General features: G+C 36.3%; 1 protein-coding gene across 2 annotated transcripts; it reads right to left on the reverse strand.

Annotated features, from left to right (window-relative positions):
* Positions 1-2,141: 2,141 nt before the first annotated feature.
* LOC131978127 (uncharacterized) lies at positions 2,142-26,335 on the reverse strand. 2 transcript variants are annotated; one of them, XM_059341646.1, is made up of 6 exons: positions 26,252-26,335; positions 18,265-18,416; positions 11,981-12,109; positions 10,011-10,035; positions 9,127-9,171; positions 2,142-3,070 (listed from the first exon to the last, which is right to left on the reverse strand). In XM_059341646.1, the coding sequence occupies exons 1-6, from the start codon at positions 26,301-26,303 to the stop codon at positions 2,829-2,831; spliced, it is 645 nt and encodes a 214-aa protein (XP_059197629.1). In that variant the 5' UTR covers positions 26,304-26,335; the 3' UTR covers positions 2,142-2,828. The 2 variants fall into 2 exon arrangements, with proteins under 2 accessions (XP_059197629.1, XP_059197631.1); XM_059341648.1 differs by lacking the exon at positions 26,252-26,335 and adding an exon at positions 21,806-21,932.

Consider the following 26,335-nt stretch of genomic DNA (forward strand, 5'->3'; position numbering starts at 1 on the left):
CCTCAGAGTTTTAATAATTATTAATTTATTTATGAGCAAAATATGCCAAATATTATAAAGTTTTCTCGTCAAAATATCTCTCTACACTTAATAAAACAATCTTAACTTGTCCAATTGGCAGATTTATATATATATTTTTTGCACTTATTAAAAGCAAAATCACCTTTATATCAATTTTATTATTATCATTTTTTTTCTTTTGTGGCTTTTTTTCTCTCCATGTTTTAGAGAGTTTTGCTCATCCCCTAAAAATAAATAAATAATAACAATAATGCAGCTTTAAGAAGCTGAGAGTCAAAACACCTTATATTAATTATTATTATTATTATTTTCTTTTGTGGCTTTTTTTCTCTTTATTATATATGATAATAAACTGTATTTCTTTGAACAATCTTCACTTTACAGACAAAACAATTAATAAAAAAATAATTTTAACTAATTAAATTTAACTTTAGTTGCAGTCCTACTGTCTATGGTGTGTTTTAGAGAGTTTTGCTCCCCAAAAAGGATTTAATTTTTTCTCTCTTTATTATATACTAAATAATAAACTGTATTTCTTTGACTCAGATAAAAGAAGCAACTTGGTGCACAACTTTCTTTCACTTTACAGACAAAACAATGTTTATTTTTTTTGTTTTTATGGTCGTCTCGGTGTGTCAGGGCTCATCTTTATCACAGATCAGCTCCTTTAATAAGCAACACAGACTATTTCTCACCTCTGAATTAATCAGAAGCGGGTTTTTTTTCTTGCTGGAAAGTTTGGGAGAAATATAAGAACTGCAGTCACGTTCTGCCAGTTGAATCACTGGGAACGAAGACTGTCAGTGCAACCGTTTAACACCTGGACTGAAAATATCACACACAGCCTCATTATGTAAATAAAAAGGAGAGAAAAGTGTGATTTTTTTTGTCCGGCGACGTTACAAACTTTTGACTCCTCTCAGAGGAAGTCTCAGAGGAAGTCAACCATGGGTTGTTGACAGTTTCAATGAACTCATCGTCATAGTTCACTGGAGCACAAACCACAAAGATAAAAATAAATCTTTGATTGTGAGATTGTTTCCGACAACAGTGTTGTTGTCAAGAATATCAAGAGACAGGAAAAATAGTCAGCATTTAAAGCCAATTTCTTCCTTTTTTGAGGCTTTAACCAGCCCATGTTAAGTGTTTTAACCCATTTTACTTCATTCATGACACTTCCTGCTCTGGTCTACATGAGAAACAGACGTGGCTTCATTTTATAAATTTCTACGCAGATGACACACAGCTTTATGGTTCTGATGACGCAAAACAAGTAAACGGAGTTCATAACTGTTTTTTGTGCCCAATCACAGGTTTCAGATCCAAATTAGCTACTTTAGTGGAATTATCTGACTGAGGGGACCAACTTCTTTCTTAGCATTAACTTTTCATACTTTTTTGATGCTCAAACGAGTCCTGATCATCCTTTACAACGTATTTCACTACATAGACGTGGCATCAGTTTCAACATTTCTACGCTGATGACACAAAACAAGTTAACGGAGCTCATGACTGTTTTTAGGGTTAACAAAATGACTTTTTAGAGCCCGATCACAAGTTTCAGATCACAATCAGCTAATTTAGTGAAATTAACTAGATTAGTGGGAATGAATGGGACCAATTTCCTTCCTAGCATTAATTTTTCGATGCTCAAATGAATCCTGCTTATGTATTTTTTTTAATGCATTTTACTTCAGTTTCTACATTTCTACGCAGATGACACGCAGCTTTATATTTCTAATGACACAAAAGACCTGAAGCAAATAAACATATTTCAAGTGTTTCCGGGGCATTTTACAGCAACATAAATTCAGATCAAAATCTGTATTTTCAGTGGAATCATCCAGATTAGTGGCTGGATATCTGGGTCAGAGTGTTTCTGAAGTAATACATGACAGTTTGCATGATTTCCTACATGCAAAGCTTGGGGCTAGCGTATTTCTAATTTCTAATTAGCAGGTAGCAGGCATGCTAAATATGCTATTATGTTATTAGCTATGTAGCATGTTAGCGGGTATACAGTCATTACGTCTCAATGGCTACAGCATCTCTTATTTTTCAGTACTGTGCTACTTTTGGTGTGATCGGACACTGCACGTGTTAAATATAAAGCTGCAGGTTAGCTTAGCTTAGCATGAAGACTGGAAAATGGCTAGCTTGGCTCTATCCAGAGCTAACAAAATCCACCTGAAACTGGGCTGTAAAATACAGAGAGAGCGATCAGCCACACAAGGAGAGTCTGAGCACGTGACTCAGGTTTTCTGTGAAGTTCTGGTCCCCTTAAAACACTTAAAGTAGCTTTTTGGTTCCTCTGTGCTGAGCTTTGAACCTCTGAACGGTTTGTCCTGGCTTGAGCTTGTTTAAAATGAGCAGAAAAACACAAAATTCAGAAAAAAAAAAAGTGCTTAAAAAGCCCCCCTCTTAAAAAAATAAATGCTTTTATTTCTTTAGATCCTGATAATTTTCTATGAACATCAGTAAAAACAGCATGATTCTCTTTATTGGTTTAAAGAAAATCTTGTTCAGGAAGGTTCTTCTTAAACTCATAAAAGTTGTCCTTTTTAAATAATATAATATTATTATAGACATGCGTTAAAATATCATGTGAGTATATCACTTGTTTCACCTTTCTCTCGCTTTACTTATATATTATATTATAACGTATACCATAATATATGTTTCTATTTAATCTCTTTTGTTTCTGGAGCACTTTTGGTGATTATGTTTCGTTCTTTTTCATACACACTTCATTTTCCTGGTTATTAAGGAACTTTTTTTCCTTTTTTTCACAGGTTTTGTTCCACAACTCATCTTAAGATATCTTTACGCTGATCACCAACATCTCCCGTCTCCACTCGGATCTGTTCTGGGTGACTGTATGCAACTGTGCCTGCTGCAGACTCTTCTCTCTTGAGCTTAAAGCGTCTCCAGAGGTACAAAGCAAAGAAGATACCGGCAATCAGAAGAAGGACAAAGATGATAACCAGGCAGACGTTGAGTGTAGGAGGACACCAGCTTTCAGAGAGGCAGGTCCTGTGTGTGGGGATCACTGAGAGGAAACAAAGACCAGAGGAAGCAGGTCAGTTTCAGTCTGTTTTTTTGCACTTTTTACACATTTTCCCTCTCTGTGTCCTCATGTTTCTCTGCAACATATAAAATCTATATAAACGATATGAGTTCTGCAGCTCTGTGGAATCAACACAATCAGAACAACTCAAACATGTATTTGTGCAGAATAAATAATGAAACAGTAAGAAAGACAGAAACCAGAAAAAAAGAAAAAACAAGTTGAATTTCTCTGAAAATAACTTTTCCAGGTGCCCACAATTGTCCTGAATGCTGTAAAACCAGTTTTCTCCACAAATTGAAGAATTGTCATGTTTTCCAGCCTCTCCTGTCCTCTCCTCTCAGCTCTGTGTAAACAGCCTCTCCTGTCCTCTCCTCTCAGCTCTGTGTAAACAGCCTCTCCTGTCCTCTCCCCTCAGCTCTGTGTAAACAGCCTCTCCTGTCCTCTCCTCTCAGCTCTGTGTAAACAGCCTCTCCTGTCCTCTCCTCTCTGCTCTGTGTAAACAGCCTCTCCTGTCCTCTCCCCTCAGCTCTGTGTAAACAGCCTCTCCTGTCCTCTCCTCTCTGCTCTGTGTAAACAGCCTCTCCTGTCCTCTCCTCTCTGCTCTGTGTAAACAGATTCTCAGAGAATATTTGTCCCGTGACCGTTGGTCTCAGCAGAATCAATCATGTCTTCAGTGTCTCTGAGGAGAATTTAATGTTTTTAACAGGATCTGGTTTATTTTAACCCATTTAAGCCAGGAAAGCATTACCGCATTTCTACCAACCGGGGGCGCTGTTGTGTTATTCTACCATTAAGGCCGGGACAGAGGATACGCCGTTTTGTAGTATTTGTAGTTTTTTCCACCTACTTTCGGTCTCTTGGCCAATGAAATGCATCAGAATACATGTGGGAGTGTCGCAATGCAACATGGGACTTTTCCAGAACTTATAAATCATGGAGGAAGACGACTATAGCGGAGGCATATATATCTATATATATATATATATATATATATATAAATATATCTATGAGCGGAGGAGCTCAGCAGTAAGTGACGGAAGCGATCTGATGAAAACAGCGCCGATCATTTTATTGCTGATCCGGACTTTGAACCCTCGGAACCAATCGACCGGGATTTGTGATGATGATATAAGAAATCATGACTGTTTATGTCTTATATTACTTTATGCGTTGTTGAGTACCCTGAAAAGTGCAATATATAAAATGTATTATTATTATTATTATTTATTATTATTATTATTATGATAATTGTTATTATTTTTATTACAGTAGGATAATGAGAACTATGTCTTGTTCTTCCAGTGGTCATATCATGTTTGCATCTTGCTAATGGGCATGTATTAGTATTATGCATAGGATTTTTATTCAGTCAAAATGTAACATTTGCTGAGTTTGTTGATTTAAAAAAAAACTTTATTGAAGGTTTGGACAAACAAACTCAACTTCTCATGAAAGCCACGGGTATAAGCTCTCAAATACTTTTTGAATTTAATTTCTATCTGCTACAGAGGCTGAAAAATCTTCTGTTGAATTTCCAGAAAAACTTCAGGTTTTAGGGGGTTCTTTCAAAACCGCCCAGAGGTTTTACAGGCAGTTTTTCCAGGCGTTTTAGGCCTTAATGGGTTAAATGACACATGGAGAATAAAGAGATTCTGACACTAATATCAACATTTAACACAAGTTTTGGTCGCCTCAAACTGACGATATTTCCTGTTTTCACAGTTTCTTTCTGCTATAAACTGTATTTTGTGTGACTTTTGAACAACCATTGAGTCAATGAGTCATGGCTGATAGTGGCAGCGTGACTCTGATGGATTGTAGAACCTGATAATGTAATAAATTCCCGATAATGTAATAAGTGCAGATTTTTATTACATTATCTGGGTTGAGTCCATTGAAAATGTAATAAAACCTGATAATGTAATAACTTCCCAATAATGTAATAAAGTGCATTTCCCAATAATGTAATACACTTTTTTACCAATAATGTAATAAATTATAACATTAATGGAAGGTTTTTGTTCAAATCAAAGATGGCGGAAAATCCAATATGGCCGAAAACCACCCTTGAGGATGCATTGAGCTGGGATTGGCCCAAGGGTTCCAGTGATACATCCTTTGTGAAAATGGATAAACGGGTCAAAAGTGAATAAACATTCAACTTTGACCTGTTGGTGGCGCTAGAGCTCTGGAGCTAGAGTTGATACACAGTATCACCACTTGAACCCAAGTAATGGGTGGTCTGCTGTTAAATTATTACAATATTGGGGAATTATTACATTATCAGGACTTGGGACATGAAGGCTAACCTGATAATGTAATAACCTCCCATTAATGTTAAACTTTATTACATTATTGGTAAAAAAAAAGTGTATTACATTATTGGGAAATGCACTTTATTACATTATCGGGACTTTATTACATTATCAGGTTCTACAAGGATGTTTGAGATTTAAATTTGTCGACTAAAAGGTGACTGAGTGATGCTCAACACTAAACATCTGTCACTCTCACATCTGGAGACTGGCGGTGATTCTGGTAAAAACATAACAAGATGAATCTGGTGATAAACACGCAGCTGTCATGTGCACTTCTCATAAATCTAGCTCAGGTTTCCCATCAGACTTCAACATAAACCACAGAGAGAGAGAGGGGGTTACATCACAGACTGGAAGACCAACTGCCTCCTGATAATAACAGGAAACAAACAGAATGCTCAGAACTGGGTGCAGCATTTTTTATTTTTCTGCTTACTCAGTCACAAAGTATTTCACAGTTTCAGGTTTTGAAAGGAGATGCTCCACTCTAAAGGATACAGGAAACTTTAGTTCTGCTTTTTTTTTTTTGTAAACTCCTTCTGAAGCCGTGGGATGTTCAAAAGCGTCATTTCAGCACATTTACTCAATCACTTCAGTACGAAGTGCTGCCCAGAAGGCTGTGCTATTGTTAGAACATCAACTCCTGATTCCTACAGATCAGTATTTTATACTGCTTCAACTGTCATTTACATGTTCAAACTGGAGTCAGTGGTCACATGACCTGTTGCTGACTGTAAAACCTTCAGCAGCGTGTTTCTGCTGTATGGTAATCTTGCTTTATACAGACATACGTGCAAACTAACTCCACTAACTTCTCTGATTTGGTCACACACTGATTAACACACAATATACTTTCAATTGGCTTCTCACAAGCACACACTTTGTAGAAGCTCACATAGCACTTTTGTAAGATCAGGGGTCTCAAACTCAAATTACCTGGGGGCCGCTGGAGGCAGTATCAAAATGACCAAAAAAAGACACAAAATTACAACAAAAAAAAGACAGAAAAAAACCCTAAATTACTTAAAAAAGACACAAAATGACCAAAAAAGGCACAAAATTACCAAAAAAGACACAAAATGACTGAAAAAAACACTAAATTACTTTAATAAAGACACAAAATTATTAAAAAAAGACACAAAATGACAGAAAAAAACTAAATTACTTCAAAAAGAAACAAAATGACCAAAATAGACACAAAATTATTAAAAAAAGACACAAAATTACCCCAAAAGTAATTAAAGGGACCTTCCACACACAACACTGTAAAGTGCCATTCATATAAAACTCACATTAAACTTTCATATCAAGGTGGGGGCCACAAAATATTGTCACAAGGACCACAATTGGCCCGCGGGCCGCGAGTTTGAGACCCATGCTGTAGATAATCTTAGATTAGACTTTGTAGACCTCTACACTCCATAGATGTGTGCTTTTATTGCTTCTATTTGCTTATTTAGAATAAATATCTTTTTGGAATATATAAATGTTGTCTATTTCATGTTGTACACTGTAAACGATATGTCAACCTCTTCTATGAAAAGAATTCCAAATTCCTTCAACCATTACTAAATATAAATATGGTAATTTGATTATAGTTATTAAGTTAATTATTAATCAGTGTTCCAAATTGAGAGTTTAGTAACTTTATGAGACTGATTTAGGTGAATTGGCTAACTTTTCTCTGTTTTACAGAGTGGTGCCCCCTTTTCGAGGTGACTTAGAGTAAGTCAAGTCATATCATTTATTATAATTCATAATTATTGATGATAATTATCAATCATTCTGTAACCATCTAACCACACTTTTGAACGGTGAGATCCTTACATATTTGATATCCTTATGGGAAGGATAACATTTATAACGCCTTTTTTTTATGCCCCGTGCAAGGTATCATTTATTTATAGAAGAGGCATCCTAAATTCCCAACAATTGCAACAATGTTACAATTGCTACATTATACTGACAACAGTGCAATAGTTGCAATAACTGGAAGGGGGGGACAAAACGTAAACCATGTGATTCAAATCTGTGCCTCAAGTTTTGTGCATCATGTTTTTTTACGTAACTACTTCACTTCCAGTATTTACATCATTTATTTACCGTTTAAAGTGTCTTTTAGAGCCTAAACAGGAAGTTCTGTGAAACAAACTGTACTACAGTTTCACTTCATCTCCTGATTGTGTCTTCAGTTATTCTTTGTAGGTTCTACTTGTACTATTCTGCTCTAGTTGTAAAGTCCATAGGTGCTATTATAATAACATAGTTAGGGCCTCGGGGCAATCGCACCGTGCACTGGTCCCATACAGCAATATCTGTAGGGACCAGTGCTGCACTACTGTTATACTGTGGATTTTTTCTTATTCCTCTTCCGGACGCAATTTCGTCCCGCTACTAGTCCTACAACTTGAAGAGTTGCAGGACAAATTATATATCAAAACGTGCGGTTTGATCGGGATCAGTGTGCTATTACTTTTCTCTACAGAATACGAATTTTTCGCAACGCAAGTCGCGAAAAACTGCCCAAAATTTTGCATTGAAATGAATGGGACAGCCGACAAAAAATGAGCAAAAAAGAACAATAATTGGAGATTTTTAAACGTCTACTCCTCTGGCATAATTTCACCTAGAGACTCCATTTAAACTTTAAACAGTAGACACAAGTCTTGTGTCTCGGTGTATTAATCCACGTTTCGATAGGTCATATAGTTTTTTATCAATCCCTGTTCAATGACCATGATCATTTTTGGAGAAATTCTGAGATTATAATGGGTGTGTATTGCACGGAATGTTCATGTCACAGTGTGTGACATCATCGCCAGAGTGTAGAGGGAGAGAAAAAACTGTCAAAAAATAAATTTGAAAACTGCGCTTCAGGCAGCAAATTCCACTCTACAGAAATAATTTATACATAGAAACGTAGGAAAATGTGTCTTCTCCCTCACAATCCTCTGGTAAAGCTGTCAGAGTTATAGTTTGGGCGTAGGACGCAGAGATGCACCACCAACACGCATCAACAGCCTCATTGGCTCCCATATTAAAAACGCAGGAAGATTTCTTAACAAGGGAGATTTAAAAGTTTTTTTAGATCGCTCTAACAAAGCTATTTTTTCATTTTTCTAAAAAAAAAACAACATATGTAGACGTTCAGGAAGAACTCAGGACGCTCAAAGTGAAGTCGGATCAATGATAGGTATTATGGTTTTGCCAAAAATGCTTTCTGTTCGAGGCCAGAAATTCCAGTCTGTCCACCTCTGCTGTCATTCTGCCGGAACAGGTGTCAGTTAATTCTGTTGATTGCCTTTGATCTTTGATGTGATTACAGCTACACACACACACACACACACACACACACACACACACACACATTTTGAGGTTAAAGGGCATAGTTTGAAATCTCTGAAGAATCTCATCATAGTGTACACACACCGGCAGTAGCCCCCGTGGCCCTTTCAAAATTTCCCCAGAGGAAATTTTCTAGTTTACTTTACTGTTTTTCTACACTGTTTTCTATCTCGTGTTGATCTGAAGCCAGGCAGTATCTCATTACGAGAACAAGTGTAAGTAACATCCAGATGACAGGCTGTTACACAGAAATCTCTCCTGTGGTTGAGCTGTGGTTGACTCACACAGTTAATCTCTTTTAATAGACTGCAGGCGAGGATAAAAAACCACAAACTGAAGTGAATTTAAGCGGAAACGTGTGGAGAGACTCACCAGTGCTCAGAGGAGGATCCTCCTCCTGCAGAAGGGTGCAGTTCACTAAAAAAACAAAACCAGCAAATGTGTCAGATGAAGACATGAATATTGTTGTAGTTTTCATTATTATTTACAAAACGGGGCTTTAGTCAGCTCAAAGTTTTCATGCAAAGTGCTTAAATATCTGGCAAAAGACAATCAGGCTTCCCACTCTTTAAAGAAATTATCATTTAACACAAGTTTATTACATATTTTTCCACTTTTAAAAACACTAAAACATTATTGTTGCGTCATCAAAGCTAAATGTTAACGACAGTCTGCTACAATTATACAACATTTTTCTCTTTTTCTGCCATTTTCTTCCTCTTTTTGATTCAATTAGTTTGTCTTCAGCCATTTTTTTCTAGTTTTTATTGCATTTATATCATTATTATCTAATCTTGTTTTGTCTTGTAATCTAGATTTATCTGACTTGGTTTTACTTATAACTCTTGAGTGTTTCTTTCCTTTATTGTTATAATTTTTATCATTAATTATTGTGTGCATTGGTCTGTAGTTTCTAAATGTCTCTAGTTTTCAGTCTCTTTTCTACAGCCTTAACATTGGGCCTGCTGCAGCCTCTGAAAGGAAACTTGTTGCTCCGTTTGTTCTGTTTCTCTGTTTCTCTTTTTCTATTTAACTACTGTGAGATCGCTGTCAAAACAGATTCAGATAGTCAGATAGTGGACTACATAACTTTGCCAGTAAAGCTGCTTTGTTCTCGACATTTAGCTCCGCTGACACATTAATGTCTTTGGACTTTCTGTTAAACCGCAGCATGAGCAGCGTGAATCATTCATAGCTGTGTGGCAGAAAGAGGAAAAATATTAATAAAGTTGTGTTGCAACTCATGCAGCTCTCACCTCTGCAGTGAGCTTCCTCCCAGCTCTGAAGACAAGAAAGAGAAACACAGAGAGAGATTAGTGCTGAAAATCAGAGTGGAAACTGTTCAACTGGTACTCAGTAAAGTGATTAAACATGCTGTGGAGCACTATGAAGGGCCGTAAGGGACATAATTCAGATTTAACATTCACACACACATTTAAAACAAAATACATTCACACACTATAGTAAAAACCTCACACAATTACAAGTGAAATGTTGTGTTCTCACACACATTACTGAAACTCTCTTACAAATACAACTGAGATTTCAGTGTAACCGGAAGGTGTTTCAGTGTAACCGGAAGGTGTTTCAGTGTAACCGGAAGGTGTTTTAGTTTAACTGGAAGTGTTTTAGTATAACCGGAAGGTGTTTTAGTGTAACCGGAAGGTGTTTCAGGTTAAAAGGAAGGCGGCCTGGAAGAGGAAGTGGAACGGCTTTGGAGCTCACATGTCGTCCCAGGAGCTCTCCGATCATTTAACAGAAGCTGCTGCGTTACTGCGTTTTAGTATATTTTTATTGCTACATGGTAAACAAGGTACCAGTAGGTGCAGTAGATTCTCAGTAAACCAACCAGACCAGCATTGGTGATATGCAGCTCTTAAGGCTGTGCAATTGGGCAATTAGTTGAAAGGGGTGTGTTCAAAAATGTAGCAGTGTCTGCCGTTGACTTTACAAACACAAAACTATTTTGTGCAAACTTTTTTGTTTCTAGGATTTATCAATCCTGTGATCACTAATCTAATATTTAGTTGTATGACCAGTTTTTTATAACTGCTTCACATCTGTGTGGATGGAGTCAACCAACTGGTGAGAATCTACTGCACCTACTGGTACCTTGTTTACCATGGAGCAATAAAAATATACTAAAAACCTGGATTAATCTGGTTGGTCACATTGGACTGCTATTATACTGAACACTCCTGTATGTCCCTGAAGGCCCCTCATAGTCACACTTTAACCCTCTCAACTCCAACAAGCTGTTTCTTTTTACATTTTCCTCCCTGTCTCCTTTACGGAGTGTTCAGACCGGACGCGTAGCGAATTTTCGCGTCGCGTTACTCATGCGAGTAGTTGAATTTACTCACGTCACTCGCGCAAGTAAATAACTCACGAATTTTCGCCCAAGAGACTATTTAGCGCCAAATAATTCCCTCCATTTCATTCTGTCATCAACCATGACAAGCATAGCGTCCCTGTACCTGCTCTGGAAGTCCGAGATACGTCGGAAAACACGCCGTCGTGTCTGGGTGAGTGACATCATCCGGAGGCACACTCAGCACGGAGAGTTTGCGGTTGCGGTAGGAGGGTGATGATGTGTCAAAAAGCTCGGGAAGCCCACAGACCGCAACAATAAGTTTCTCCTCCATTTTTCCGGAATAGGCGGGTTCCCGGGATGCATGATGTCACTGTCGTCCAGAATCTCAATGCTGATAGGCTGTCCCGACACAGCGTCACGCGAATATTTCGGCAAAGTTGAATTTATTGAACTCACGCGAATTCGCGTTGTTTCATTCGCGCCGCGACATTCGCGTCAATCGCGTCGTGCGAAACCCGCGATTCGCGCCGCCGGCAAAAATTTGCGTCTATTCGCATGTTTGCATTGACTTTGTATGTAATCTTGTCGTGCGAAATATTCGCTACGCGTCCGGTCTGAACACACCGTTACGTGCAGTAAATAAAATCTATGAGTCAGCACAATCATGGCTAGAAGTGGGAACAACTCCAACATGTCTTAGAACGACAGAAATCAGACACCAGCTTGGCCTCATTTGGCAGTGCTAGCATGCTAGCATGCTAACATGCTAGTCACATTCCTGAATATCTGATCCAGTCGGTTGGACAGAAAGAGTTTCCTCATTCCCTCATTCAATATTCAGTTTGTCTGTAGTTTAAGTAGTTAGGTGTGTGATGTTGGAGCTGAATCTGGTATGAAGGTTGTTCTTCTTACCCCCGAACACTGTAGGTTGTCCTTTATGAAGTGCAGGTAGTCCCAGCAGCTCTTCATGGTGATGGAGCTCTCCGTCAGGTTGTTGACCAGAGTCCCGTTAAAGTTAGAGTCCCGAGCGATAACGTTGTTCTGAAAGATAAACAGACAGGCGGATTATTAAATCTATTATGATGGTTTGTTCTTAACCCTATAAAGCCAAGTGTATCAGATTTGATACAAACGTTTTTGAGACTTCTATCTCAAAAATGAAGACCTCATATCAGCAGATGTTTGATGTTGTGTTATATGGAAAAAAAATGATTTTGTATGTTTGAGGAAAGTGTTAAAAGTTAAGTCAAAGTCTTAATATGATAAAAAAAAAAAAATAGGTTTTATATGTTTTTGTCAGTTCAAGAAAAACAGTGAGCAACAAATTGGAAAAAAAAGACCTGATGTATCAAATATGATACAAATTAGAATTCATAGATGCAAATTAATAGTTTTTTTTTTTTTTTTTTAATTTTATCAGCAGAGAACAGGGGTCTCAAACTCAAATTACCTGGGGGCCGCTGGAGGCAGTATCACAATTACTAAAAAAAAAAAGACACAAAATGACAGAAAAAAAAACAAAATTACTTAAAGACACAAAATGACAAAAAAAGACACCAAATTACTAAAAAAAGACACCAAATGACTGAAAAAAACACAAAACTACTTTTAAAAAAAACAAAATGACTTAAAAAAGACACATAATTACTTAAAAAAGACACAAAAAAGACAGAAATTGACCCAAAAAAGACACAAAGTTACCCAAAAAGACACAAAATGACCCCAAAAAGACACATAATTACTAAAAAAGACACAAAAAATACACAAAATCGCCCAGAAAAGACATAATTACTTAAAAAGACACAAAATGACTTAAAAAAAAAGACACAAAATGGCCCAAAAAAGACACAAAATGACCCCAAAAAGACACATAATTACTAAAAAAAAGACACAAAATTACCAAAAAAGTAATTAAAGGGACCTTCCACACACAACACGGTAAAGTGCCATTCAAATAAAACTCACATTAAACTTTCATATCAAGGTGGGGGCCACAGAATATCATCACGAGGGCCGCAATTGGCCCGCGGGCCACGAGTTTGAGACCCCTGGTCTAAGATGATGTGTTATTTCCCCTTTTTGAATTGAGATGCAGCTGTGGGGTTGAAGCCCTTCTGTCACTAAGTGAAGTCTTTTTATCAGTTTGTTGTATCAGAGCTCCAGTGGTCCGTCTGGGTTTTCCACAGATCCTGAACCTGGTTTCATCACAGTGGAGTGGCAGGTAGTTTCCACTGTCTTTGTTAGCAGAAGACGGGCAGGCAGAGTAGAGGAAGTTAGAGAGAACACACACACACACACACACACACACACACACACACACACACACACCCCGCCTCGTACCCTCCCAGGTCTTGTTAATGCTTGTTCAGCAACATAACTCTCAGTCACATGTGTTGATTTAACAAGCAATAAAAGATGACTGTGACTAATGAGGCGGTGTAAGTGAAGAGCTCTGCAGGAAGCAATGACATCACACCACAACAAGCTACAGTAGTGAAGCTACCAGAGGGACAAGCTACCAGACTGACCAAACTTACTGTTTTTGTAATTGTGTGTCTTTTTTTGGTCATTTTGTGTCTTCTTTTGGTCATTTTGTGTCTTTTTTGGTCTTTTTGTGTCTTTTTTGGTCATTTTGTGTCTTTTTTGTGTAATTCTGTGTCTTCTTTTGGTCATTTTGTGTCTTTTTTGTGTAATTCTGTGTCTTCTTTTGGTCATTTTGTATCTTTTTTGGGTCATTTTGTGTCTTCTTTTGGTCATTTTGTGTCTTTTTTGGTCATTTTGTGTCTTTTTTGTGTAATTCTGTGTCTTCTTTTAGTCATTTTGTGTCTTCTTTTGGTCATTTTGTGTCTTTTTTGGTCTTTTTGTGTCTTTTTTGGTCATTTTGTGTCTTTTTTGGTCATTTTGTGTCTTTTTTGTGTAATTCTGTGTCTTCTTTTGGTCATTTTGTGTCTTTTTTTTGGTCATTTTGTGTCTTTTTGGGTCATTTTGTGTCTTCTTTTGGTCATTTTGTGTCTTTTTTGTGTAATTCTGTGTCTTCTTTTGGTCATTTTGTGTCTTTTTTTGGTCATTTTGTGTCTTTTTGGGTCATTTTGTGTCTTTTGGTCATTTTGTGTCTTTTTTGGTCATTTTGTGTCTTTTTTGTGTAATTCTGTGTCTTCTTTTGGTCATTTTGTATCTTTTTTTATCTTTTTTTTTGTGTCTTCTTTTGGTCATTTTGTGTCTTTTTTGGTCGTTTTGTGTCTTTTTTGTGTAATTCTGTGTCTTTTTTGTGTAATTCTGTGTCTTCTTTTGGTCATTTTGTGTCTTTTTTTGGTCATTTTGTGTCTTTTTGGGTCATTTTGTGTCTTCTTTTGGTCATTTTGTGTCTTCTTTTGGTCATTTTGTGTCTTTTTTGGTCATTTTGTGTCTTTTTTGTGTAATTCTGTGTCTTCTTTTGGTCATTTTGTATCTTTTTTTATCTTTTTTTTTGTGTCTTCTTTTGGTCATTTTGTGTCTTTTTTGGTCGTTTTGTGTCTTTTTTGTGTAATTCTGTGTCTTCTTTTGGTCATTTTGTGTCTTCTTTGGGCGTTTTGTGTCTTCTTTTGGTCATTTTGTGTCTTTTTTGGTCATTTTGTGTCTTTTTGGGGTCATTTTGTGTCTTTTTTTGGTCATTTTGGGTCATTTTGTGTCTTTTTGGGTCATTTTGTGTCTTCTTTTGGTCATTTTGTGTCTTCTTTTGGTCATTTTTGGTCATTTTGTGTCTTTTATTTTAGTAATTTTGTGTCTTTTTTTTTTTGGTAATTTTGTGTCTTTTTTTTGGTAATTTTGTGTCTTTTTTTGGCCATCTTTTTTTGGTCAGGTAATTTGAGTTTGAGACCCCTGCTATAAAGTGTTTGTACAGGCAGAAAAACTCATAAGACTCATATTACCATTATTATTATTGTTATTACCATCTTTTTGTCTTCTTTTTGTCCACTTAATGCACTTTTTATCGTGGCTTTCATCTTTTATTTACAGACATTGCAAAATATCTGTCTCCAATTCTCCAAATCTCCGACGTGAAGTTTGAACCCAGAGACTCTGTAAACTGCACATTTCTTGTCGTATTGTAATAAAATGTAAAAACTAAGAACTTTGACATCTGCTCATCATTCCCCATCAAACGATCTGCGCAGAGAAATAGGTGAGAGGTTACTGTTGGAGTTAGATAACTTAAATGTAAAGGTTTCCTCTTTGCATTTCTCTATCTAATTTGGTACACACCCACACACAGAGCTGAAACTCTCATATTGAATGGAGACGAAGCTTTCGAGTAACACTTTCTGATCAGTTCCACTATATAAAGTCACAGATGTGTCACACAGTGAACGCAGCACTATCACTTCTGCTCAGCTGTGTTATATTCGCTACAATATTGCCTGAAGGGATTTCCCGCTCAAATCTTTCTCCACAACCTGACCCATGTACTGAGTGAAATCACTGCATCACTGAGCAAATACTCCCTGACAGAGATATGGACTGAAATGTTACACAACTCAAGAGAAATAATCCTTTTGTCCAAGTAAAAGTCAGCAAATGTTCACTGAGAGTTGTTAACTCCAATATCTGACATGGAGCCTTTATATTTTTGTTTTATAATATTCATTTTATAATAATTTTTGTCAGTATATTACCTTTGCACCGTCCTCATACTTTGCACTATAATTTGCATATTTTTGCACATTTTAGTTACCCTTTACACGTGTGGTATTAACGTGCATTTATTTCCCTGATCAGGACGTATTTTGCCCTCGTCTAAGAGAACAAAACGGCAGCTTTTTAACTCACTAACCTTTGAGCAACTGGCCGTTTCATCAGCTGATAACAACCTACTGGACCTACCAGCAGGTTGTTAGATCATTTAAATATTTAGAGAGGTTGCTGCACATGTTGCATCATGATTCTTATATTTTTATCACTGTGATTTCTTGCAAAACTAGTTCATGCATGCAATGTGTTTGTGTTTTAGCCAATAAAAGAAAAATGCTCGTCACATTCCTGAATATCTGATCCGGCCGGTTGGACCGAAATCCAGGGAATCCCCTGCAGAGTTCCCTCATTCAATATTCCCAGTTTGTTTGTTGTTTAAGTAGTTAGGTGTGTGATGTTGGAGCTGAATCTGGTATGAAGGTTGTTCTTCTTACCCCCAAACAGTGTAGCCTTTGAGCAACTGGTCGTTCATCAGCTGATAACAACCTACTGGACCTACCAGCAGGTTATTTGCATCATTTAAATGTTCAGAGAGGTTGCTGCACATGTTGCATCATGATTCTATTTTTTTCACTGTGATTTCTTGCAAAACTAGTTTATGCATGCAATGTGTTTGTGTTTTAGCCAATAAAAACACAGGATTACTCTTCACGTAGTTACACTTTTTGTGCAAAAAATGATCAGTTGGCATCAATATTTGACATGGGGCGTTTATATTTCTGTTAAGTATATTACCTTTGCACCATCCTCATACTTTGCACTATAATTTGCATATTTTGCACATTTTAGTTACCCTTTACACGTGTGGTATTAACGTGCATTTATTTCCCTGATCAGGACATATTTTGCCCTCGTCTTAGAGAAATAGTTTTGCAGCGTAAACCAAACAAAACGGCAGCATTTTAACTCACTAACCTTTGAGCAACTGGCCGTTTCATCAGCTGATAACAACCTACTGGACCTACCAGCAGGTTGTTAGATCATTTAAATGTTCAGAGAGGTTGCTGCACATGTTGCATCATGATTCTTATGGTTTTTTCACTGTGATTTCTTGCAAAACTAGTTCATGCATGCAATGTGTTTGTGTTTTAGCCAATAAAAACACAGGATTACCCTTCACGTAGTTACACTTTTGTGCAAAAAATGATCCGTTTTGCATGCAGTTGGCATCAATATTTGACATTTGCCTTTATATTTTTGTTAAGTATATCTATCTTTATCTATATTAGAAACATGTCAATTAGAACAACATAAGCAGTAGAAACACTCCTCATTTTTAGACGGTTTAGTAACAGTTTAAATATATTTATTTAGAAAATATAAAAGGTTTTCAGGACAAGGCCTGGAATCAATCAGATCAAGGGAGAGTTTTAATACTTTGGTAACAACATGTCAATCATGCTGTAGCCCCGCCCCTAACCCCTCCCCTACTTCCTGCTCTGTTTCACTCTAAAGCATGGGTCTCGAACTTGCGGCCCGCGGGCCAATTGTGGCCCTCGTGACGATACTTTGTGGCCCCCACCTTGATATGAAAGTTTAATGTGAGTTTTATATGAATGGCACTTTACCTGTTATTTTTTTTATGGTTCTTTTGTGTCTTTCTTTAAATAATGTGTCTTTTTTTAATAGTTTTCTGTCTTTTTTTTTAGTAATTTTGTGTCTTTTCTTGGTGATTTTGTGCCTTTTTTTAGTGATTTTGTGTCTGTGAGGAGGCGTGGTTTACGATCCTCCGGAGCCGTTTATTGGGCGCTTAGAATGTCTATCAAAGCGTCTGTAGGTAGCTCTTAGCCAATCAGATCAGTTATACCAGATGACGTAGTAGAGCAACAGAGATGGATGTTTGTTGTGTGTGTGTCTGTGAGAGAGTGTTGCTGCTGCTTTGCTTCTCCAGTTCTCGCTTTCTGCAAGATTATTTATTTTCACGCTTTATTCCCCCTCATGTCATTCAGCCACACACATCCACTGATTTTATGGGCAACAAACAAGCTGCTGCGGGTCTCTGGGGGCTCCGCTGTCCGCGGTAGCGGGGCTATTAGCCGCTAGCGACGCTAATAGCTATTAGCCGCGAGTGGCGCTAATAGCCGCTAGCGACGCTAATAGCCCCGCTACCATAACGCCGGTGATCTCAGCGGAGCCGCCGAGAGACCTTTCGCCTTTCAACTTTCGCTCTAAACTATTTAAAACACCATCTACAGCTAAAGAGAGTTTCGCGTCTGCAGCAGCCATGTTGGATCCGGAAAACTACAAGCTTCCAAGTGCCGAGTAGTACGCGTCATCGTCTCACCGTCCCTCCCCGCTCTGTGATTGGATCCCTAAAACAGGGCTACGAAACTGGCTTGGTTGCCAGACCGTCTGGAGGTTCGAAATTAAATTTGAGCGCGCAAGGCAGTCTGGGTATACCCAGGCTAACGTTTTACTACGTTTCACTAGGTTTTACCTCTCATGAGTGAGGAGTGTGTGGGACTTACGTTCAGGTCCTCCCAGCAGGTGCTGCACTGGGGCGACTGGAGCGGTCGGGACAGCTGGTAGAGGAACCCGAACCCGTCAGCCAAGCGGGTGACATCACAGGTCAGGTCAGATCCGGTGGCGGCGGAGAGAATCATCTCCGGAAGTAGGAGAGCTGAAAATAAACAGAAAGAACAGTCTGAAACCAAACTGGGAGAAACATTTCACACTCATGTCATGTGTCACACACACATAGACACAGACACACAGACACACAGACACACAGACACGTTTCTAACAGTCATATGATCATGTGATCATGTTCCTGTGTTCTCGTCCTCCATTAATAACTTCAGGATCATGTTTCATAGGAAGTTATTCAGGACTTGAACTGGTTTGACCTCAGACTCTACTGGTTACTACTGGTATCCTGTTACTACTGCTGTTATTGTTACTACTGGTATTCCTCTCTGATGAGTCACGGCAGCGCGGGACATTCCCCAGACGCTGGTGTGTTGAAAGGAAAAGGAAAGCCAGCTTTCCTTTTCGTTTCAACCAGACAACAGCCTCTTTGTTTTCGTTTTACACTCATGAAGGAAAAGATAAACATAGAATAACAAACACTGAACACCCTCCTTCGAATGTCTCCAATAATACAATATAATATCTGTTGTATGGCCATTCTTCCTAGCTATGTCGTTATTGACACGTCCCTTTATACTAATGTTTCTGTCTACACTTGTATTACTATGTTACTGATGCTACAGGTAATGTGTACAAAAATGTCTCACAATTTCAAATGTTGTACTATCATAGACCAAGGATAAAAGAAATAAAGAACATAGAATAACATTTAAACTCAAAAGCTTAAAGCTGCAGACAACAAACAAACAGCTTTAGTGGTTTGATTTATGTTATTATAACTGTGTTATTCTGCACAAAGACATGTTGGAGTTGTTATAGATCAGGGGTCTCAAACTCAAATTACCTGGGGGCCGCAGGAGGCGGTATCAAAATGACCAAAAAAGACACAAAATTACCAAAAAAAAGACACATATGACCAAAAAAAGACACAAATGACCAAAAAAAAGACAAAATGACAGAAAAAAAACTAAATTACTTAAAAAAGACACAAAATGACCAAAACAAGCCACAAAATTAGTCTATTTCAGACTAGAAGTAATGTTATATTATAGTCTATATATAATTTTATCTCACTTTTTTTCACTTATTTACCATCTAGATAATAATTTCCCTATCAAATAAACTTTCTATTATTTCTAATTTCTATTATTCTTGTCTTCACTATTCAACACAATGAAGAAATACAAGGCTGCACTGAATCACAGTTTAATTTCTCTAGAATAAAAAATAAAAAATTGCAATGTAAAACTTTGTAACAAGATAAAAAAAAAGACATAAAGGAGTTCATTTGTAGTTAGAACTCAGTTACGACCAAAAATGTAGTTACTGCAGTTAGTCTTGGTAGGGCAAAAATAAATAACACACACACACACACACACACAGATGAAACAATACGAGCCACGCGTCCTCAGAGCTTGTGAAAACACACTGATCCTTCAGTAACCACATGCAGCTTTATGGCTCGTTTGACTTCCACTTTAACATGATAGTTTACTGTGTCAGTGTGTTTGTGTAGCTGTTGTGTAGTTGTGGGTCCTGGATTACTGTACTTAGTGTTGGTTTACCTCACAGTGTTGGTTTACCTCACAGTGTTGGTTTACCTCACAGGGCGTGCCGAGATTGAAAACGACACTAACTGAACTGTAACTTTCACCTGCAGCTCTCTGGGAAACCAGTTCATCTGTCTGAGACAGATTTCATCACACAGTTAGATATAATTAGTATTAAATCATAATGAAGTCATCCTGAATGGACATTCTGGTGTGTGTGTGTGTGTGTGTGTGTGTGTGTGTGTGTGTGTGCGTATCATCATAACATGAATGAGTGATGTCTATAATAACCTGCAGAGGCAGGTTCCCTCGTCTCTTTTTACACTTCGTCACCTCCAGTTAGTTTATGAAAATAAACACCCACACACACACACACCATATTACATCACTCACAGTCACACACACACAAGAAACAAACTGACTATAAAAAGTCACAACACAACTATGAAAAGAGGCCAAAATAACTACAAGGAGTCTTAAAATGACAAAAAAAAAGATGCAAAACAACTCAAAAAAATGCAAAGAAAGACTATAAAAAGTCACAAAATTGCACTAAAAAGAAGCAAAATAACCATAAAGACACAACAGACAAACGATAAGACGATGAGAATACACACAAATAATTTACCCTGACACCTTAAATTACTGCTGCTACTACAGCTCCCATAATTCTTTGTGGTGTGTGTGTGTGTGTGTGTGTGTGTGTGTGTGTGTGTGTGCGTGCTGTATCGCCATTTAAAGTCAGCCGAATTACCCATCAGCAGCTTATGTGTGCAGTGAACCCGCGGATGTAGAGAAAACTGTCACTGAATAACTTTCATACAAGAGAAAACGTAAAATCACGACAATTCTCAGGCAAGTTCTGCAGCGTCTTATTTCAGTAGTTTCTAAGCGGCTTTATGTGCGTTTATTTACAATAGATATCAGATATAATGACACCCCCACAGAGTTCAAGTCACACTGAATCAAAAACAACATGTGTTTAATATGTTTAACCCGTCTGTGTGTTCATGTTTTACGCATTTAGCACTCAGACCAAAGCAGCAGCCAGACTCCAATAACTAATTTCGCTGATTTTAGAACACCACCGTGCACCTGATGTGATATACAGTGAATAAATGGACCATCTCTGGTCTTGAGATCTATGGAAAGCCCCAAACACAGACACCTCTACTCCTCCCTTTCCCGGAATATGAAACGGAGACATTTCACAGGAATATCTGATACAGTTTCACTCTGTTTTATGGAGCGATTTACCTGCATTTTACCTGCATTTACCGACTTTTTAAAGGCTTATAATAAGCATGTAATAAATTCATAAACATCCTACTTAAAACCACAATATTTAAGTTATTGCGGTAAAAATTTTGATGTATGTCAATTCCGTAAAAAAGTCAGATGTCCAATAAAACAGTAAATAAACAATAATGTTTATTATTAATATCTTGGGGCGTGTAGAGCGACAGTTCGCTCTGCAGGTGGAAACCCCCCAGAGGCACGGGACTAAACCAGTACACACTCTAGTGATTTTACTCTAGATTTTTAGTTTTCTTCCGGATACAGTTCTTTTTATAGCTAGATTATTATTATATTCTATTTAAATTTTTACTACTACTACTACTCGTAGTACTTAATACTACTTCTATGCACCCAACAATTAAAAAAAAACGTTTAATACTCATTGTTTTAATTTCTTTCATGATATTCTATTCATGCAACTATATTTTCAAAGTGTCTTTTTATTCCAGTTTACTGTTTGAGTGATCTAGTAACATTCCGACAGCTGATTCTTAAATCACATCACTTTATACCGGAGTTTGGTTTGAGCTATTTAGTTTAGAAAACAACACACAAATCAAAATTAACTCACCGATCGACAAAAGCGCCGAAAGCTTCTTAAATATCATCTTCTGATTCATGAGGTCGTCTTGTAGCCTACTAAGTTCCGCGTGTGTCTCTTCTGACTGCTGGCTGAATTATCGGAAGACAGTTTGCTTGCTTGCTTCTTCAGCATCGACTGTATATATACGCCCCCCAGAATGACGTAGGCCATATATTGTGCTGTGATTGGCTGAGGATTTCATCAGCTCTGCAGTCACAAGAGGGGTTTTTTTGTGGCATTTTTCATGCTTTATTGAAATTAATAGATAGAAAGGGGGAGACGTATCTTAGGAGAACAAGATTAATAGAGAGAATATAATTTATGTACTTTCTCTTTTTTTTATTTTTTATTTTTTTATTATTATTATTTTATTATTATTTAGTTAAACTCAGGAATGTGTAAAGTCCCGGTCCACACTCCATATCAGTAGGTGGCGGTTATACACCAAAAAGTTGTTTGTCAACCGCCATAAAACAACACAAAGAAGAAGAAAAGAAGAAGAAGAAGAAAGGGGGAGACAGAGGGGAGGACATGCGGCAAATGGACCTCAGGCCGGATTCGAACCCGGGTCCGGGACGCCCACAGTCACAAGAGTTATGCTGCGTTCGATTGCACTCGGAACTCGGAAAGATCCGACTTCCGAGTCGGAAAAGTGCAATAGAACGGCCCTTGAACTCGGGATTCTGACTCGGGAATTGGGGTAGGAGCCAAGCAGCCCGGAAATGCGTGGAAAACAGTCACTTTATCTTCAACATTTAGTCAGTTATGTGTCGTTTAATTTAGCATTTGTTTTACTAAAAGTGTAGGATTACTTTGTAGTGGTATTTGCACTCCCACTCTGTTAATTAAAGAGTTTGTGTGAGGGTAGTAGGGACGAAAAAGCAGTAAAAGTGTAAAAAAAAAAAAAAGTATTATAGTTTGTCCCATATTTAAACTACATTAGTCTATAAGGTGTAATACTCCAAACAACCATCAACTTGCTGTGGCCGGCCATGTTTTCCGGGGTTGAGCAATGAAACGCATTTACCTCGGAAGTCAGAATTTCCAACTTGGTACGAACGCAGCATTAGCCAGCTAGCGGCTAGTTGAGCTAATGCTAGTAAGTTAGTTAGCTCGCTTGGTTACGGATAATGAGCCAAAAGACACTAACGGTCCTCCGCCTCACTCTGCGCCGCCTGGAGAGTTCACTTTGCCGGGAGGATATATATCAGATCTGGGGGCACAGACGCTAGCTAACGTTAGCTGGCGGCTAGTCGAGCTAATGCTAGTTAGCCTGCTTAGCTCTAACCGTTTGTGCTACACTGGTAACAGAGAATGAGCCGAGCAGCGGAGCGGCGGTCTGACTCTAACGGTGCTCCGCCTCTCTCTGCGCCGCCTGGAGAGTTCACTTTGCCGGGAGGATATCAGCCCTGGAGCCGCCACAGCTCCACACAACTTTTTTTTTTTTTTTTTTTTTTTTTTTTTTAAATCACTGTCACTTCATTATGACTTGATGTCCTAATAAAGAATTTTAACTGGTAATTTTGATTTTTAATCTAGTCATTTAAAATGTATCTCGTTATTTTGACTCAATAATAATTGAATTATTTCGACTACTTATCACATAAATTGGGACTTTACACATCATAATAACGACTAACGACTATTTATTACATAGTAACAAGCTCATAATTTCGACTTTTTATCGCATGATTAGGACTTTATTGTCATAAGACGACTATTTATTACAGAATTAAAACTTTGTAGCTCATAATTTCGACTATTTATCACATAATTAGGACTTTCTTTTACATAATAACGAGTATTTATTACATAATAACACCTTTAGCTCATAATAACGACTTCTTCTTTTCATAAAAACGACTATTTATCACATAATTATAACTTTTTATCTCATAATAGCGAAATAAGTAGCTTTTTATCACATGATTAGGACTTTATTTTCATAAAACGACTATTTATTACAGAATTAAAACTTTGTAGCTCATAATTTCGACTATTTATCACATAATTAGGACTTTATTGTCATAAGACGACTATTTATTACAGAATTAAAACTTTGTAGCTCATAATTTCGACTATTTAACACATAATTAGGACTTTCTTTTACATAATAACGAGCATTTATTACATAATAACACCTTTAGCTCATAATAACGACTTCTTCTTTTCATAAAAACGACTATTTATCACATAATTATAACTTTTTATCTCATAATAGCGAAATAAGTAGCTTTTTATCACATGATTAGGACTTTATTTTCATAAAACGACTATTTATTACAGAATTAAAACTTTGTAGCTCATAATTTCGACTATTTATCACATAATTAGGACTTTATTGTCATAAGACGACTATTTATTACAGAATTAAAACTTTGTAGCTCATAATTTCGACTATTTAACACATAATTAAGACTTTTTATCGCATGATTAGGACTTTATTTTCATGAAGCGACTATTTATTACAGAATTAAAACTTTGTAGCTCATAATTTCGACTATTTATCACATAATTAGGACTTTCTTTTACATAATAACGAGCATTTATTACATAATAACACCTTTAGCTCATAATGACGACTTCTTCTTTTCATAAAAACGACTATTTATCACATAATTATAACTTTTTATCTTATAATAGCGACTTTTTATCACATGATTAGGACTTTATTTTCATAAAACGACTATTTATTACAGAATTAAAACTTTGTAGCTCATAATTTCGACTATTTATCACATAATTAGGACTTTTTATCTCATGATAAGGACTATTTATCACATATTTAGGACTTTCTTTTTCATAATAACGACTATTTAATCCAGAATCAAAACTTTTGACTATTTATCACACAATTAGGTCTTTGCATCCCATAATAACTACTATTTATCAAGTTGTCTCATAATTGGGACATTATATATCATAATTAAAACTTTTTATCTCATAATCGCGAACTACTACTACTAATAACCATGACTGATGAAAACAGACTAATATATAACATTGCATAATAAAAGGGGCAAGTCCGCATAATAAGTAATACGTTTAAAAAATCTATTCTTTTAATGTACAGATTGAAGGAACTGGCAGGATTATTGGTAATTTGGAACTTTATTTGTCCAAGGTCCAACAGGTCTGTTGGAAAAAAGATATTTATGTATTTATGACTTTTTTTCCTCCAAATTTAGATTATTTATCTCATATCTATGACTTTTTATCTTATACTTTAGACTTTTATCTCATTTATGTCATATTATCTTATAATTTAGACTTTTTATCTCATATTTATGACTTTATTTCATAATAATTACTTTTTTATCTCACATTTATGACTTTTCATCTCATAATTTAGACTTTTCGTCTCATATTTATGATTTTTTTTTAAATCTCATAATTTAGACTTTTAATCTCATATGTATGACTCTTTATCTCATATCTATGACTTTTTATCTTATACTTTAGACTTTTTAATCTCATATTTATGACATTCTATCTTATAATTTAGACTTTTCATCTCATATTTATGACTTTATTTCATAATAATTACTTTTTTATCTCACATTTATGACATTTTAGCTTATATTTATGAATTTGTATCTTATAATTTAGACTTTTTATCTCACATTTATGACTTCTCATCTCATAATTTAGACTTTTCGTCTCATATTTATGATTTTTTTTATTTTATAATTTAGACTTTTAATCTCATATGTATGACTTTTTATCTCATATCTATGACTTTTTATCTTATACTTTAGACTTTTTAATCTCATATTTATGACATTCTATCTTATAATTTAGACTTTTCATCTCATATTTATGACTTTATTTCATAATAATTACTTTTTTATCTCACATTTATGACATTTTAGATTATATTTATGAATTTGTATCTTATAATTTAGACTTTTTATCTCACATTTATGACTTCTCATCTCATAATTTAGACTTTTCGTCTCATATTTATGATTTTTTTTATTTTATAATTTAGACTTTTAATCTCATATGTATGACTCTTTATCTCATATCTATGACTTTTTATTGTATACTTTAGACTTTTTATCTCATATTTATGTCATTTTATCTTATAATTTAGACTTTTCATCTCATATTTATGACTTTATTTCATAATAATTACTTTTTTATCTCACATTTATGACGTTTTATCTTATATTTATGAATTTGTATCTTATAATTTAGACTTTTTATCTCACATTTATGACTTCTCATCTCATAATTTAGACTTTTCGTCTCATATTTATGATTTTTTTTTTTTTTAAATCTTATAATTTAGACTTTTAATCTCATGTGTATGACTTTTTATCTCATAATTGAGACTAAAACTACGGATATAAGTAATACGTTTAAAAAATATCTATTTTTTAATGTACACATTGAAGGAACTGGCAGGATTATTGATAAACCTCAACTTACCGATGATGAAAATAAATCTCCAAAAGGTCCAACAGGTCTGCTTCAGGTCCATGATGTCCAGAAGTCTGTCCGATGATTGAAGCA

Source organism: Centropristis striata, chromosome 9 (genome assembly GCF_030273125.1).
Source record: "Centropristis striata isolate RG_2023a ecotype Rhode Island chromosome 9, C.striata_1.0, whole genome shotgun sequence".
Lineage (NCBI taxonomy): Eukaryota > Metazoa > Chordata > Actinopteri > Perciformes > Serranidae > Centropristis > Centropristis striata.